Below are 17933 nucleotides of genomic sequence, written 5' to 3' on the forward strand. Positions count from 1 at the left end.
TTTTCGTGAAGTATGTCTCCACCTCCCACTTGTAGTCTTCCATACTCTTGGGCATTGAAAAAATCCCTAAACTTTCCAAAATTGTCTCTATCATGTGCAAATGAATCACTATATTCCACACTATTTAAACTCTTTGATTCCTAGCAATGTCAAATAAACTCCTATCTTGTACATTACTACGACCAACATTTTGTCCACTGAAATCAACTTCATCAATCACAACTTCCCTTTTCACATAATCATGACCTTCCCAAAAATCATCCTCATTATGGATACTAACATCCACTAGTTCTTCTCGATTAAAAGAATCCCCGACGGACTCATCCCAACTACTTACATCAAAGTCATTCAAATCAAGTTCATGCACACTCTCTTGAATACTATCGTCATCATTGTCAGCCTCCCCCGTCCCTCATCTACCTTAGCAGGACCCTCACTCACACCCACATCAACCTCAATCTAACATTCACTCACAACCACTTCAACCTCTACCTGACTTCCATTTGAATACCCACATCAACATCACCAGGACCTTCATTCCAACCCACATCAACCTCAACCTGAGGTTGAAGGTCCTCTTCAAACTAGATTTCATCTTCACCAGGACCCTCACTCACACCCACATCAACCTCAACGCGAGGTTAAGGGTCCTCTTCAAACTTGATTTAATCTTCACTAGGACCCTCACTCACACCCTTATCAACCTCAACCGTGACTTCATTATCCCCTTCTAATTGCACATGAACCTCAGCCTCATCCTCAATAGGATTATATTCTAACATATTAACTACTTAAGGTTTGTCTACTTTATGCACAACATACAAGTGAACTTGACCATTAAGTGTGGCTATATTCACCATATGACATGCCCCTCGGTCATTAGACCATAATTCTAACCTCCCTTACAAAACAAATCCTCCCCCAACTGAATACCACATCTCCTTCACATTGGCATAATCCATTTCCTTCAAAATACCCAATATCTCAAAGTAGCGCCAAGTGTTTGGGTCACATGCCAAAATAGTTAAGTCTCCAACATATTACAGTGACCCATTCCTCTCAAATCTTCCACCATGGTGAAATACCACTTCGAAATGTGAGTCATCCATGTGAACATATAAATCTATATCTATACAACCCTGAAAAATTTCAAAAAACCCAACCAAGAAAGCAGATATTACATTTCATACCACTATCACACCGACAAAAAAAATTTAAAATGGGGGACCACAAGTTGAAACCAATTACTCACAACACAGGACCACAATGTAAACTAAGTAATATACAATTGCTCCATTAACCACATAACACCAAAAATAGACACCACGCACAATAATCAAACACAAAAAACATTAAATAACTAAAAACCCTAAACCCCACCATTGAAACATCACTATATTCAAACACAAAAACCATAAATGGATAAAAATCCTAAATTGGACAGTGGCACACCTTTGAGCGAAGCTGGAATCAACCTCCTTCTCAACAAAATCTTCTATTGCATTCAACTGTGAGTTGTGGCTTCGACCTCACTTCTCAACAAAAATCCCCCAAATTTGTTCTTTAAAAACTTTTTAGTTTAATATTTCTAATCAGTCCTACTAATACACATCACACAGTCTGGCCTTGCCACTTCATTAAAACTTTACTAACTTACCACAACTAATAACATAGACATTAACCAACTTAACGAGGTCTAAACAAAATGTACTACATTGATGCAAAATTTTAAATTTGGGTACTAAATTGAAAAAAACTTAAAACGCGATACCATTTTGAAACCTTAAACCTTAAATTAATTACGTATATACTTATTGGTGTTACAATTAGTTTACAAAATAAGCACATATGCATATTTTAATTAGTTTATTAGTGCAAAATAATTTTTTATATTAATTATTCACACTAAATTGTGTCATCTTGAGATCCGAGAAAAATGTGAGGGATGCAAAAAAGAATTTGTTTTTATGTCAATTAACACATTACGTGAATATTTTTACACCAGGTTATATTAATAGTAAAAACTAAGCAAGTCCACTAAAATGTTTGTTTTGTATTATATATTAGTAACAATGAAAAATAAAACAACAATATGTTTGGAAGGAAAGTAATATTCAACATAACAAGGTAATTAATATTTAATGGGTTAAAAATGGTATGTGTTGGTTGAAAATATATTACTAAACACAGAGTTAGTACACACATACCATATAAAAAAAATAAGATAAGGAGTTCCGAATAATGTAACTTGAAAAAATAAATTCAGTAAATTCACATATGTTAATATAATAATTTGCCTTTATTATATTACTTATCATTCTTCCATTCTTATAAATTCAATTGAACAGATATGATGTCAACATGTTTCACAATTAAATATCTGAAAAATGTAATGAAGAATTATTTTTTTTTTGTTTTTCAATTTCGTGTGTTTTTAAATGTAGTAACCTTTCTTGGAAAATTTAGTGTTTGGAAATTTCATTTTCTTAAAACTAATACATACAAAAATGATGAAAAGTCTATCGAGTGTTTTCTTCCAAATACAGTCATTTTCTTTAGTTTTTTTTTAGATCTTGCCATCTTTTTCTTCTTTCAAATTTGTATACAATTTATCAACAGTTTCTTTTCAACAAGTTTTGCTTTAAATTGAAAAGTCTTTTCAGTTCAGCGCTTTGAAATTCATGTATTTTCTTAGAACTTCTATTTATTTTTTGTTTGGTAATATTTTTATAACTTTTCAAGAAAAATGGGTTATGCCCTTTTATTTTTATGTTAGATTTCTAAAATGAATTATACATATTTTTTCACAAAAATGAGTCAGGCTATTTAATAATTTAAATTGAGTTTAGACCAAAATTCTATCAAAATCCACATCACAAACACCCTAACATTAATGGATAATAACAGTTAATTATTATTACAAACCCCTGTAATTAATATTATATAGGTTTCCAAGAAACTTTCATTAGTCATAACTGCTAAGTGTGATATTGGATTTTAAATATATTTATTTGGGTCTACTTGGTCAACTTACTGATCCTCCAACTCAGCATACCATGAATCTTTCAACCATCATGGTAGGCTACTATAGAGGTGGAACAAATTAATTTATTTTTTTAAAAAATTAATAAATGTTTTTATTACGTATCCAATACTAATAATATTCATGTTATGAATTAATGGTCGTCCATTGATTTATACAATTACTCATATGATTGATAATCATATTATTCATTACTCTTTATGATGTAATATTTTGTATTTACTATTTGATTTTATATCCTTTCTGGGTTACCATATTGTACCTATAAATAGGACTCGTCCTATCAGTAATTAGACACACATAAAACCAGAAGTTGCTCCCTACTCTCTCATTCTCTATTCTTCCTCTCCTTTGTCTCTCTTATTACCTTTATTTTATAACACGTTATCAGCACGAGGGTTATCCAACTGAGCGTGAAGGCATATTTTTTTTTTCTTTCTCCCTAAGAACAACGCTCTATATTCCTTAATCGAGGTTCTTTCTAATCTTTTTCTCATTCACAAACTTTATCTCATTTTTTTTTTGTGTAATGATAATTGTTTGATTTATTTTTCTCTGTCATATTATTATTATTATTATTATTATTATTATTTGATTTTAATAATTTCATACATGAAATTTGATTATATTAATATTTTATGTGCTAGTTCTAAAACATGTCAAATCTTGCAAAGCTTGAATTTGCGGCCCTTGATATTTCGGGGGACAATTATTTATCATGGATTTTAGATGCTGAGATTCATCTAGATGCAATGGGTCTGGGTGATGCTATTAAAGAAGAAAATAAAGCATCTGAACAAGATAAAGCTAAAGCTATGATTTTCCTTCGTCGCCATCTTCATGAAGGGTTGAAAATTGAATACCTTACTATAAAAGACCCTTCTGTACTATGGAAAAATTTAAAAGAAAGATATGACCATCAAAAGACCGTGATTTTGCCAAAAGCTCGTTATGATTGGATGCATTTACGGTTGCAAGATTTTAAAACTGTAAGTGAATATAATTCTGCAATGTTTAGAATTACTTCTCAATTGACTCTATGTGGAGAAAGAATTACTGATGAAGATATGTTGGAAAAAACATTCTCAACTTTTCATGCAACTAATTTGCTTTTGCAACAACAGTATCGTGAAAAAGGTTTTCACAAATATTCTGAATTGATTTCATGCCTTCTTGTGGCTGAACAAAATAATGAGCTCTTGATGAAAAATCATGAGGCCCGACCAACTGGTTCTGCTCCATTCCCAGAAGTGAATGCAGCAACATCTGATCCATATAATCATGGACGAGGTCAAGACCATAATAATAATCGTGGTCGTAATTTTGGCCGTGGTCGTAGCCATGGTCGTGGTCGTGGTCGTGCTATTAATCATGGTCGTGGACATGGTTATAAAGGAAATTTCAAAGAGAAACTTCATCAACAGAAGTGGAACAAGAATGCGAAAAAGGAAAAAGAAAGGGGTGAAAATAATGGCAAAAAGGCTGAAAATATATGTTACCGTTGTGGTAGTAAAGGTCATTGGACCCGTGCCTGTTATACACCAAAGCATCTTGTTGAACTCTACCAAGAATCACTTAAAAAGAAGAATGTAGAAACACACTTTGCTTATGAAGATGGTGATTCTGATTATGGTCATATGGATACTACTCATCTTGATATTGGTGATTTCTTTTCTAAACCCGATGGAAGCATTGATCACCTTATTGGTGATGGGAGTGTTAGAAAATAATTTTATTTTATGATTAATTTTTAAGACAATGTTTTATATTTAATTCATGTTGCTTTTATATGTACAAGTTTTTATGTTTTTATGAATAAAATCCTCTATTTTATTTTATTTATTTTTTTTTTTCTTTCTCTCCTCTTACAAAGTAATCTCTAATATTGATATTTATGTTTATATGAAGAATGAATATTGGCATTAACACCAATGATGAGGATCTGTGCCTTGCTGATAGTGCAACAACTCATACAATTCTCAAGAGTAATAAATTTTTCTCTACTTTGGTAATGCGAGAAGTCAATGTTAGTACTATTTCTGGTACTACAAATATAATTGAAGGCTCTGGAAGAGCTACAGTACTTCTGCCAAGAGGTACAAGATTGCATATTAAAAATGCATTTTATTCTCCTAAGTCCAATAGAAACTTATTAAGTTTCAAGGATATTCGTCTAAATGGATATCATATTGAGACAAATAATGAAGGAGATGTTGAATATCTTTATATCACTCAAATTGAGTCAAATAAAAAATGTGTATTGGAGAAATTATCAGCCTTCTCTTATGGCTTGTACTACACATATATTAATGCGATTGAGACGCATGTTATTGTAAGCCAGAAGCTTACAAATAAGAATGAATTTCTTGTTTGGCATGATCGGTTGGGTCATCCTGGATATATCATGATGCGAAAAATAGCTGAAAACTCATGTGGACATCCACTTAAAAGTCAAAAGCTTCTTCAGTCCAATGATTTCTCATGTACTGCATGTTCGCAGGGAAAATTGATAATAAGACCATCACCAGAAAAAATTAGAAATGAGTCAATCTCATTTTTAGAACGAATACAAGGTGATATTTGTGGTCCAATACACCCACCATGTGGATCATTTAGATATTTCATGGTATTAATTGATGCGTCCACTAGATGGTCACATATTTGTTTTCAACTCGAAATCAAGCATTTGCTAAGTTATTAGCACAATTGATCAAGTTAAGAGCCCACTTCCCAAATTATCCAATTAAGAAAATTCGTCTTGATAATGCTGGTGAATTTACATCTCATGCTTTTAATGAGTATTGTATGTCAATTGGAATTGAAGTTGAACATCCAGTAGCACATGTTCATACTCAAAATGGACTTGCAGAATCATTGATAAAACGTCTAAAATTGATTGCACGACCTTTACTTATGAAAGCTAATCTTCCAATGACTACTTGGGGATATGCAATTCTGCATGCTGCAGTATTGATTCGCATCAGACCAACAAGTTATCACAAATACTCTCCTTTACAGTTGGTTTTTGGTCAACAACCAAATATTTCTCATTTAAAGAATTTTTGGGTGTGCTGTATATGTCCCAATTTCCCCACCAAAAAGGACTATGATGGGTCCTCAAAGACGTTTGGGAATATATGTTGGATATGATTCTCCATCGATAATAAAATATCTTGAACCATCAACAGGTGACTTATTTACAGCTCGATTTGCTGATAGTCATTTTGATGAATCAATTTTTCCAACGTTAGGGGGAGAAAGAAAGAAACTGGAAAAAGATATTGGTTGGAATGAATTATCATTATCTCATCTTGATCCTCGTACAAAAGAGTGTGAACTAGAAGTTCAACGGATAATTCATTTACAAAAATTGGCCAACCAATTACCAGATGCTTTTACTGACACAAAAAGGGTAACTAAGTCGCATATACCCGCTGCTAATACTCCAATCAGAATTGATATTCCTGTTGGACAATCTAATATAGCAAATGAATCTCAAACACGCCTAAAGCGTGGTAGGCCTTTGGGTTCCAAAGATAAAAATCCTCGTGTGAGAAAAAGGGAAAAAAGGCAAGATGGCCTAATCGAGGGGGTAAAAGTCCCAAAAGATTCTTTTGACATAATCAATGATTCGGTTCCAGAAGAACCTCAGGTACCTGAAATTGTTGAAAATGATGAGATCTCAATAAATTATGTCATGAATCATAAAATATGGAATCGAAATAAAGTCAATATTGACGAGGTTTTTGCATATAATGTAGCAAAGGATGTCATAAGTGACAATGATGATCAAGAACCAATGACAATTGAAGATTGTCGGCAAAGAAATGATTGGCCAAAATGGAAAGATGCAATCCAAGCAGAATTAGATTCGCTTGCTAAACGAAAGGTTTTTGGACCTGTAGTTCGCACACCTGAGGGTGTAAAACCTATTGGGTACAGATGGGTTTTTGTACAAAAACGAAATGAGAATGGTGAAATTGTTAGATACAAAGCACGGTTAGTTGCTCAAGGTTTTTCACAAAGACCTGGTATTGATTTTGAGGAGACATATTCTCCAGTATTGGATGCAACAACATTTAGATATTTAATTAGCCTTGTTGCACAAGAAGGTTTGAATCTGCACCTCATGGATGTTGTTACAGCCTATTTGTATGGCTCTTTGGAAAATGATATTTATATGAAACTCCCTGAAGGATTTAATGTGCCCAACAAAGCAAATTCTAAAAAGGATTATTCAATAAAATTGAATAAGTCCCTTTATGGATTGAAACAATCAGGACGTATGTGGTATAACCGTCTAAGTGAGTACTTATTAAAGGAAGGGTATAAAAATGACCCTATTTGTCCTTGTATTTATATGAAAAGATCCGAGAATGAATTTGCCATAATTGCTGTTTATGTAGATGACATAAACATAGTTGGAACTCCTAATGAGCTCACAAAGGCAATTGATTGTTTAAAGAAAGAATTTGAGATGAAGGATCTTGGAAGGACAAAGTTTTGTTTGGGATTACAAATTGAGTATTTAAACAAAGGTGTTCTTGTACATCAAGAAGCTTATATAACGAAAGTGCTTAAAAAGTTCTATATGGACAAATCACATTCACTATGCACTCCAATGGTGGTGAGGTCATTAGATGTTGATAAAGACCCTTTTAGACCTCAAGAAAAAGATGAAGAACTACTTGGTCCTGAAGTACCATATCTTAGTGCTATAGGAGCACTAATGTATCTTGCTAATTATACTCGACCCGATATAGCATTTGCTGTAAATTTGTTAGCAAGATATAGTTCTTCACCTACAAGAAGACATTGGAATGGAGTAAAACAAATACTCCGTTACCTTAAAGGCACTATGAATATGGGCTTGTTTTACCCAAATGATTCAAAATTAGATCTAATGGGTTATGCAGATGCAGGTTATTTATCAGATCCTCATAATGGTCGATCACAAACAGGATATTTGTTCACATGTGGTGGCACAGCGATTTCATGGCGATCTGTGAAACAAACAATAACAGCAACATCGTCAAATCATGCAGAAATTTTAGCATTACATGAGGCAAGTCGTGAATGCGTTTGGTTAAGGTCTATAATTCAACATGTGCGACAAACTTGTGGTTTACCCTTGGGAAAAATGAAACCAACAACGATATATGAAGACAATAGTGCATGCATTGCTCAATTGAAAGAATGATATATTAAAGGAGACAGAACAAAACATATTCTTCCAAAATTCTTTTTCACTCATGATCTTCAAAGAAATGGTGATGTAGAGATCCAAAAGATTCGCTCATGTGAAAATCTAGCAGATTTATTTACAAAGTCTTTGCCAAGGAGAACTTTTGAGCAATTGGTTCATAGGATTGGACTCCGCCATCTTAATGATGTAAGTTTACATGAGGGGGAGAAATTAGAAGATGCAAAGAACAATATTATATAGAATGATGTACTCTTTTTCCTTCACTAGGTTTTTATCCCAAAGGGTTTTTCCTAGTAAGGTTTTAACGAGGCACATTCTTTTATCAATGGACACCCAAGGGGGAGTGTTATGAATTAATGGTCGTCCATTGATTTATACAATTACTCATATGATTGATAATCATATTATTCATTACTCTTTATGATGTAATATTTTGTATTTACTATTTGATTTTATATCCTTTCTGGGTTACCATATTGTACCTATAAATAGGACTCGTCCTATCAGTAATTAGACACACATAAAACCAGAAGTTGCTCCCTACTCTCTCATTCTCTATTCTTCCTCTCCTTTGTCTCTCTTATTACCTTTATTTTATAACAATTCAAATATTTTTTGTTAATTTTAAAATTCAAGTGTTTAAATTGAATTTATAGAATATTAAAGAGGATAAGATTGAATAATGGTGAATATACATGATATAAATGCGTAGAGTACTAGAGAAAAGAGTGTGACATGACAAGTTGAAGTGCGCGACAGCGATTGGCGGAGAAAGAGCTTAAAACACGAACACCCACGTTGTGTTATGTTGTGTTCTGTCTACTACTGGTTCATTTCATACATAATTAAAATTAATTAATCCAAATGATGAATTAATCTGGTGATTAATTATGATATTATTTAACAGCACCGGAATCAACGCTCTCCACTTGGCTTCACAAATCTGAATGAACCCCTAACCAATCTCCTCTCTTATTTCATTTCAACACTCTGTATCTGTCCCTGTCTTCATCTTCGTTTCGTGTTTCTACACTCCAATCGCTCTATTTTCTTCTTTTTTTTGTTTTTCATTTAATTTATTATCGTTCTTCTTCGTTTCTCTGCTTCGCGCTTCCTTCAGATTTGTTTTCCCCTCAGATCCTTTTCTGGATCACAGGTATTCATTCGTTCCTTTGTTACTTCGTTCTTTCACATTTTTCACTCTACTTTGGAATGTTATTTGAATCAGTCAATTTAAGATCTGAAATCTTCAATCCTCTCTATGTCTGTGTCTCGCTAGCTCATTACGCAGACAGAGAATTTCTTTTGTTTTTTTGTTTTTCGTTTCAGTTTTTTGGTGTTTGACTGGAACTATTTATGTTAGGGTTCGTACTTCATAACGCGGCGCTGTTGTGTTCTGTTCGTGGATCTCGTTGATTTATGCTTAGTTTAGGTTGAAATTTATGGTTTAATGTTGTGTTTGTGTCATGAATAGGTAGAGGATAAGATCTGGAGTGTGTATTTTTTTTTTATACTGATTGTGAGAGGCGAGTGAAAAGAAATTAGAAATGTTGATTGTTATACAGGTGTGTATTTTGGTAATTGAAGTGTTTTTCTTTTTTCCTTTGTGTTTTTGGTAATTGGCAGTGAGACGGCGTTGTTGAGTTTGAACAGATGAAGCAATGTTGATGGATTGTGGATGTATGGGGAAGCTGGTGAGGTGCCTTGAACTTAGATGAAGAAGGAACGTGCATGGCCGCAATTCATAAGGAATCTTTTGATCATGGTTGGATCAAGAAGCCGGCCACAGTTGAGGAGGCCTACTTGGATTATTGTTCTTGTTTCCATAGTGTGTGTGTTTCTCATTGCTGCCTACGTGTATCCGCCGCGGAGCCCGTCTTCCTGCTCTCTCTTCTCCTCCAGGGGTTGTGGTGGCAGTATTATCGATCTACCACCTGCGGCTCAGTCGCGCCAATTGACTGATGCGGAGGTTGAGTCTCGGGTTGTTATTAACGAGATTCTCAACTATTATCCTGTGATAACCAAGAAACCTAAAGTAGCTTTTTTGTTTTTGACTCCGAGTTCGTTGCCGTTCGAGAGGCTCTGGCACATGTTCTTTAAGGTTTGGAATTCCTCCTCCCAAGGCCATGAACTTTGCTCGTGTGCCTTCTTTTGTATGTACAGTATTGATGCCATGTCTAGTAAGTTTTTCAATTTTTCTTGTTTTGTTTGTAGTTTTATCCTACAACTTGTATGTTTGCGTTATTTTAGTGGGCATTAGTTTGAGAATGGGGCCATAAGTTATCTTCAGAACAGAACAATATACTATAGGTCCTTTTTGTCTTTTTATTAACTGTATTCAATATATAAGTTCTGATGAGAGGAACACACTCTAAAGATTAGAGGAGATTTATTGGTGAGATAGACTGCTTGGCTTGGTGCAAAACAGACAATTCACAATCCCTATTCTGCAGTCTGATTGATGGTGAGCAGATAATCTGCTGGCAATTTGTGGAGATGAATAGTGGATTGAATCTGGATGTATTTTCTTTATTTATAGATGAAAATACATTTGGATTAAGATGGAAAAATATGAAAGAATGAGCAATTTCTGCTAATAAATAAGTTGTAAAGTTGTAAGACCCTTTGCCTAATAAGCTTTGGCAAAGTCAGCTACAGTGCATTACAAAGGAACACGAATTTGTGCCTATTTATGATACTCTTATCTATGTGAACGCGGAGTTAAGGGTTTCTCACTTTTCATTTAACTCGTGAATCATAATGCTTTGTGAAATTTTCGCTAGTGCCATGTTGAATTTCGCTCTAGTTGTTGGTGAAATTTTCAGTTCTTGCATGTTTGATATCTAGTATTTAGTTGGTTTTATAGAATAGCTTTAAAATTATAGCTTCGTAGGTATGAACTATTTCATTGAATAAGCTTGGTGATTTCTTATAGAACTAGATCAGAAATTAGTTATTAACAAAGAACAAAAAGTTAGAGTATTCTCCTTTGACATTGGATCACTGGATTCCCTAGGTATATTTCTCTCATTGTAGACCTTGGTAATTGGGGTTGGTTTTTTACCATACCCTCACCTTTTCCTAAAGGTGAAGTGTTAGGTGAAAGCTCGGGAACAACTAATTCTTGAGGATCCATACAATCATGTAGCTCCAGCCAATTGATACAATGCATCTTTGCCAATAGGAGTAGGTTCTTGCTAGGAATGGAAAGTGTGTTGGAGGTCCTACATTGGGTAAAATTGAATAATATATAAGTGGAAATATGTAGAAACCTATTGCCTTAAGGTTTTGGGTTAAAAGTAGTGCCTTGATTTCTTATATAGGTTTGTTCACGACTTTGGTATCAAATCTCCTTAGTGTCTCTGCCACAAGTGATATTAGAGTTGATGGTTTGTCTTGGTGATCGACTCGGATGAATATAATGTATAATAGATGAAAAATCCTACAGTTTGAGGATTTCTCATATCAGAAGTCTTCTCTTTCAGGAAAGTGTGTTCCTATTCAAAACAACCATACAAAGGAAGGGTTACCAATGAAATACTCATGGTTAAAAAAAATGTTTCACCTTGAGAGGGAGTTGTACCGATGTGGAAGGGACGTTCACTTGAGAGGGAGATTGTTAAAAATTCAAGGTGAGTTGGAAGTTTCACATTGGGTAAAAAAGAGTTAGATGAACAATATTGGTTTAAGGTTTTGGGTTGAAAGTGATGTCTTGGTCTCTTATATGGGTTTGTTTTGTTCATGACTCATTAGTGTTGAATCTATCTGGGTCTCCCTTCAAAGGACCCATTGTTGTCTAGGATGTCTGAAACTGGAATACCCATTGTCGGTATAAATGCTACAGACATGGAGTATAGTAGCTGAGCTATGTACTTGGGACAACATGTGAATTTGCATGGCTTTATTAATTATTTCAGCAATTAAAGTTGGAATATTTCAAGATGAATTTGATTTAACCGGGCCACTCTTCATATTGCTTCCAATTGGGCCAATCCAGTTTTTCATTATAGATCAAATCAAACACAGATTGATTGTCACTTCATTTTTGGGAAGATTGTATATGTATGTGTGCATATAACACGCTTTGTGCATTTGATTTGTATGCTCTATCTAGCAGGGTTGTTGGATGTAGCACATGCCTAAATTAGTTTTAGAACACATCCATATTAAGATATGATTAATATTTATATGATGTTACTTTGTACCAGCACTCGTGAATATATAAACCCAGCAGTTCGTAGTTAAGCATTATACATGCACCAAACCTAGTAGTATTGAATCAAGGCAGGAAATTTTGGGAGCTTCTAGCAAGAGTTTCGATTTTATTTTCCATCTACTTTTTGTATTTATGCCTTCCTTTTAACAATAGAAATTTGAGCATTGTTCTATATGTGCTCCAAATAAGGCTAGAATACCAGGATATAATTGTGGCGTGCTTTTCTCTTTTTAGAAAAATATCAATGTATGCTTCTCATCTTGGAATCTAGATAAGTATCAGTTCAATTCCTTTTCCTTTGAATGTGGTAGAGATATACTGCTTCCATTATATTTGAATTATACTCGTTGCCAAATGCAGGGCCATGAGGGCAAATTCTCTGTTTATGTACATGCATCAAAGGACAAGCCAACACATGTCAGCCCCTATTTTATTGGTCGAGACATTCACAGTGCGCCGGTATGGTGTATAGCACATGATTTGAATATATAATTTACAAGCACTCGATATGACAGTTTGAAGTTCCAATTCCAACATAATTTGAGGATGATTAAAACTGCAAACACTATAAGCAATTTGATGTATGCTTTTTAATAAAAAGTTAACAATTGATCGGAATTGGAGAGTATCATCACACAAATCTCAGTCTGTTTAGTTACTCTCTGTTTTTCTTATAGCTGTAACAAAACTGCCCCTTTTGTCTCTCAACTAAGCAGTGAGAACAAAGAATATATTTATTCTCCTGATAAACAGTACATGGATCCGACTCTTCAAATGGTAGTATGGTAGAATCGTTAATTGAAGGCAGAACTTTAGGAACATTGTGAACACCAAAATAAATAATCAGAAAAACTTTCTTTTAATGTTATGATTCTCTGGTGTTTAACATGCATCCAATTTTCTTAAGGTCAAGCCATTTGTTTCTTTATGCCAACTTGTTTTCACTTTCTTGCAGGTAGGCTGGGGAAAAATTTCTATGGTTGAGGCTGAAAGAAGACTTTTGGCAAATGCACTGTTAGACCCTGATAATCAACATTTTGTGTTGTTGTCTGAAAGGTCTTTTGTTATCTAATTATTTCTTCTTTTTTTTCTGCAAGTCATAATTTGTGGAATTTAATCTAATCAACTGCACACTCATTTGTGCTTCAGTTGTATACCTGTACGTCGCTTTGATTTTGTGTACAACTACTTATTATTAACAAATGTCAGCTTTATTGACAGGTAAGTAAATATATAAGACTTTCTATAAATTAGTTGATGAAATTCTAACTTTTTCCTTTGAGTAAATATTCTACACTACGGAATTTATGGATGGTAATTCGGACTAATCTGTCTCTATTTTCCCCTTCACCTTTTGGATAAAGCTATGTGGATCCTGGTCCTCATGGAAATGGCAGGTATATAGAATATATGTTGCCCGAAGTGGAAAAGAAAGATTTTCGAAAGGGTTCCCAGGTATGATTTATATTGAAAAAATTGAGCATCCATTCAGTTGAAGTGTTTCCTTAATGTCATCTTCCCTTTTTCTTTTTCTTTTTATAGCAACTTGGTATTATGGGATGTCCATGTCTTACATTGAGTATTTTGAGATACTTGGTAGAGTAGTATTTAAGTGTTTATTTCTCCTCCTTTAACAACTAGCTTTTTAGGTTGCTTATGCTACTAGTATCAAAGTTGGTTGCTGGTGTCTTAGAAAGGGTTACCTATGGGATTTCTGACTGGTGAAGTGCATGCTTGGTTTCACATCAAATCAAGTCAAATGTAGATCCATGATCCAAATCCTAATTGAAACTACTGTGAATAGTTTCCATTTTACGCATCCAAAATGTGGATGTGTGCTTCAAACGCCAAGTCAAGCCTTCACAAAGACTAATGAGGAATTAATTGAAGTGTGGTACTTTGAGCTATCAATGTTTCGACTATCAATAGTGGTGTTTCATTTGGAATTTGGGTATTATATTGTGCCTAAGTCCCATATTTAGTAAATTGCTCGTGATAAGGCGTATTTAAGTGTTTGTTTCTGTAAATGTTTGGTTGCTTATAAGTTCCCTTGGCATTATATGGCTAATCTGGTTGGAAAGAAGCTTTTTTGCCTACTTTCGTCACATGTTTCTCACCTTATTGGTCATTATACGCCCTACTTTATCCATATCTACATATTATAGCAACAATGGAAATATCATTGATTTCATTTATGTATTTTTTCCTCTTTATAGTTAGAGTGATGTCACTGAGGAGTTCATGTACGTACTATTTTGCTGTCCTTTCCTTTATCAGACAATCCTTCATAATGTGCATATGAAAAACAATAGCCTATTTCTTTCACTATTTCATTAATTGTATAAAATATATTACCTTGGAGTTGTTGGACAATATAACTGTCTTCCAGTGATTTTAAGTTGTCAACCTTCATACATGGTTTGTGGAAGAAGTTTTTGACATTCACTGAAAGACATCATAGTAGTAAAAATTTTTGGCATGCAGTGAAAGTTCAAGATGTGCAATGTCTTCATACCTGGCAGAAGTTTTTGACATCACAGTGCATTTTCTTTTGTCATTCATGTGTCGTCTAAAATGCGTTTCCATTCATAATAGTAAAAAATTGCTTGAAAAATGGTTTTTATATTACAAATTTAGAATTAGGAAACCATTTAAAACTTTTCTGCCATGCAGCTGACTTGGATCTTGTGGTTTCTCATGCAGTGGTTCTCAATGAAACGGCAGCATGCTATAATAATTATGGCAGACAGTCTCTATTTTACAAAATTCAAGCACCATTGCAGGGTACTATGTTGTTAAGAACCTCTTGTGTTTATTTGTTTGCTAATTGGATGGATTGTGTGATCCATTTGGTATTATTCCTATGATCTTATCAAATTTGTTAAGAATGTTAGTGTGGGTAAAAATGTGCTTATGATTTCTGAACAATAGCCCACTGCTATTTTCAATTTTTTTGTCCACTGTTTTTAAGAAATAATTTTTAAAAAAAAACTTATTAAGAAAGAAATCCCCTGGGTTAGCATTTTGCTGCATTAAGTTTGCTGGAAGATTATAAAGATTTCCTGGACATATCAGTAGCCTGTTACTATCTAGTATCTAGCTATTAACTATACTGGTTCTTCGCTCTGTGCCTTCTTTTTGTTATTTTATTTATCCTCATATATTTAAATACCGTTTTTCGTTTTCTATTAAGAAATGCCATTTGTTGAAGTAAGATGCCCGTGATAATTTTTTATTCAGATATGTTGTCAGTGGTATTCTTGCTGCAGCATGTATTAATGGGTTTTTTAAACTAAATGCTTCTCTTGATAAATTTATTGTTAATCGGACATTTAATTTAATTTTATTCATGTTGAACTGAGTCACTTACATTTTTGGCTTCGCTGACAAAATACTGTTCGTGTTTGAAACTTCCCAGCCGAATATGGAGGGAAACCGCAATTGCTACGCTGATGAGCATTACCTGCCAACCTTCTTTACTGTTAGTGTACCAATCTGTTCTCTTTTATATTACGATGATAGGAATCTCTTTTCTCCCAGCTAACTCGCTTCGTGTGTATTTAGATGCTTGATCCAGGTGGAATCGCAAATTGGTCAGTAACATACGTTGATTGGTCTGAAGGAAAATGGCATCCGAGGTCATTCAGAGCTCGGGATGTTACTTATCAAGTCATGAAAAACATAGCAGTATGTGACAGATTTTACTCATTCCCTTCAGATGTGTTTGCTTTGTTAATTGAAATCTTCGAGAATATTTTTGCTTTCTACTTTTCTTATTTTTTTTTATTTCCCATGAGTGTCATTGTTAGGGGCAGTTTTTTGGGTATGTCTGTCTAGGATTTCAATTATGCATAGTAAAGGTCCGAACGAGTTAATAAACGGGTTCCCTCTAAGCTATTTAGTTTCAACCTGTAAATATTTATGGGTATGGATTTTGTTTTTGTTCATTCATATCGAGAAGTGATAATTGGGTATTTACACTGTTGGGTTGTCCAAAAAGTGCAACTCTAATAACTTTGAAGAGTTATGGAGAAATAGAAAAGGAAAATGAAATGGAAAATTTAGTAGGTTGTAGGTTGTATATAATTATATTATCGACTCAACATAACTCTTTCTAGGAGACTTGAGTAAGAAGAGTGATGGGGCTGATAGTTTTCGTTATAGGGTTTAGCGTGTATTAGGCGTTTAAGTTGTTACTTGTAATTTCATTGATCTTAATGAAATTCCTTTTCATTTCCCTCACGTCGCGACCCTTTTCTTTATTTTGTTTCCACATTTCAGTTTCTTTTACTTCGCATGGTATTTATCTTGAATTTTACTTAATGACATGATTTCATTCACTGCAGTACATTGATGAAAGTCCACATTTTACAAGTGATGCAAAGGTATAAATCTCCTTCATCTAATTTAGGTTCAGAAGTCGTTCACGTAATATGACATTGCTTCTGCTTCTTTAGAAGGAATGAATTATTATTAATTTCCAATTTGATGCGTCATGCAGAGAACAGTGGTGATTACACCTTGCGTATTGAACGGCTCAAAACGATCATGTTATCTATTTGCCCGGAAGTTTTTCCCAGAAACTCAGGAAAGATTGATCCAGCTCTACTCTAATTCTACAATATTCTAAAGTATTTATATTTATCATCATTCTTTGGTGAATCAACACCATGTGATCCCAGCCTCACCGTCTTGCACATATCGAATTATTTTTGAGAAATTCCCCAAGACAACTGGAAATATTTCTTAGGAAGACAAAGAAGCTGATTTGGTTAAAATTTGGTTTTCTCTGGGGCTGGACGGAACTGCGGAGCTTTTCTGGTTGGATAATTTGCTGTTCCTATTGTACTTTTTTTAAAGTATTGAAAACATCATAGATTTCTCTTACGGATAAATTTTGGTATCCTTGATAGAGACTAGAGAGGGAGGGCTAAGGTTTGGGTTTTGATTTGGACTTTGGAAGCTAACTGTCACCTATGTCTGTTATTGCATCTACACATTTTCTGCAGTCATGCATTAAATGTTACCTCATGAATGGTTTAGCAGTTATGCGCAGAATTTTGGAAGAATTCTCTGTTTTGTTTTACAAATTGGCAAATGTATGCTCTTGTGTGACAACTTTTTTTCTTAAAATTTAGTTTCATCATTAGAATTTGACAAGTTTAATAACACTGTCACATGTGCTTATCAACACTGCCAATGCCTTTAATTTATAACTTCCGGTCAGGCATGTGAAGATGTACGGAGTTCACTTCTACGAGATTTGTAAGAAAATGAATTGTTGAACATGAGTGCTGTTTTTATTCATTCAATTGGATTGTGGTTGCTTATATCGCAACAAATTTAGTTTTGCAATTTTGAGTATGATTTTAAGAATAAATTAATTTGATTTGAATTATCAATGTATTAAAACTGGAATTACCTTAATTGTTTAAAATTTGATAAGTATTAATTTAAAAGTTTGAATG

At 33.9% G+C, this 17933-nt stretch overlaps 2 protein-coding genes across 3 annotated transcripts; both read left to right on the forward strand.

Annotated features, from left to right (window-relative positions):
• The first annotated feature begins 3699 nt into the window (after positions 1-3699).
• LOC114194804 lies at positions 3700-9665 on the forward strand. The gene is made up of 2 exons (XM_028085215.1): positions 3700-4180; positions 9613-9665. Exons 1-2 carry the CDS (start codon positions 3700-3702, stop codon positions 9663-9665), a joined length of 534 nt encoding a protein of 177 aa, XP_027941016.1.
• On the forward strand, positions 9063-17551 carry LOC114194121 (glycosyltransferase BC10-like). 2 transcript variants are annotated; one of them, XM_028084185.1, is made up of 11 exons: positions 9068-9405; positions 9876-10350; positions 12826-12924; positions 13421-13521; positions 13615-13686; positions 13830-13920; positions 15169-15249; positions 15884-15946; positions 16030-16152; positions 16812-16850; positions 16967-17551. In XM_028084185.1, the coding sequence occupies exons 2-11, from the start codon at positions 9964-9966 to the stop codon at positions 17093-17095; spliced, it is 1185 nt and encodes a 394-aa protein (XP_027939986.1). In that variant the 5' UTR covers positions 9068-9405; positions 9876-9963; the 3' UTR covers positions 17096-17551. The 2 variants fall into 2 exon arrangements, with proteins under 2 accessions (XP_027939987.1, XP_027939986.1); XM_028084186.1 differs by lacking the exon at positions 15169-15249 and having other exon boundaries at positions 9063-9405.
• Positions 17552-17933: the final 382 nt, after the last annotated feature.

Source organism: Vigna unguiculata, chromosome 8, assembly GCF_004118075.2.
Source record: "Vigna unguiculata cultivar IT97K-499-35 chromosome 8, ASM411807v1, whole genome shotgun sequence".
Classification (NCBI taxonomy): domain Eukaryota; kingdom Viridiplantae; phylum Streptophyta; class Magnoliopsida; order Fabales; family Fabaceae; genus Vigna; species Vigna unguiculata.

Bases quoted from the DNA above. Each gene is read 5' to 3' on its own strand.
- LOC114194804 (XM_028085215.1), top strand. From the start codon at position 3,700: ATGTCAAATCTTGCAAAGCTTGAATTTGCGGCCCTTGATATTTCGGGG. The intron at 4,181-9,612 runs GTTTTCACAAAT...TATTTATGTTAG, and splicing joins ACAACAGTATCGTGAAAAAG to GGTTCGTACTTCATAACGCG.
- LOC114194121 (XM_028084185.1), top strand. From the start codon at position 9,964: ATGAAGAAGGAACGTGCATGGCCGCAATTCATAAGGAATCTTTTGATC. The intron at 10,351-12,825 runs GTTTGGAATTCC...TGCCAAATGCAG, and splicing joins TCTGGCACATGTTCTTTAAG to GGCCATGAGGGCAAATTCTC. The intron at 15,250-15,883 runs GTACTATGTTGT...GAAACTTCCCAG, and splicing joins AATTCAAGCACCATTGCAGG to CCGAATATGGAGGGAAACCG.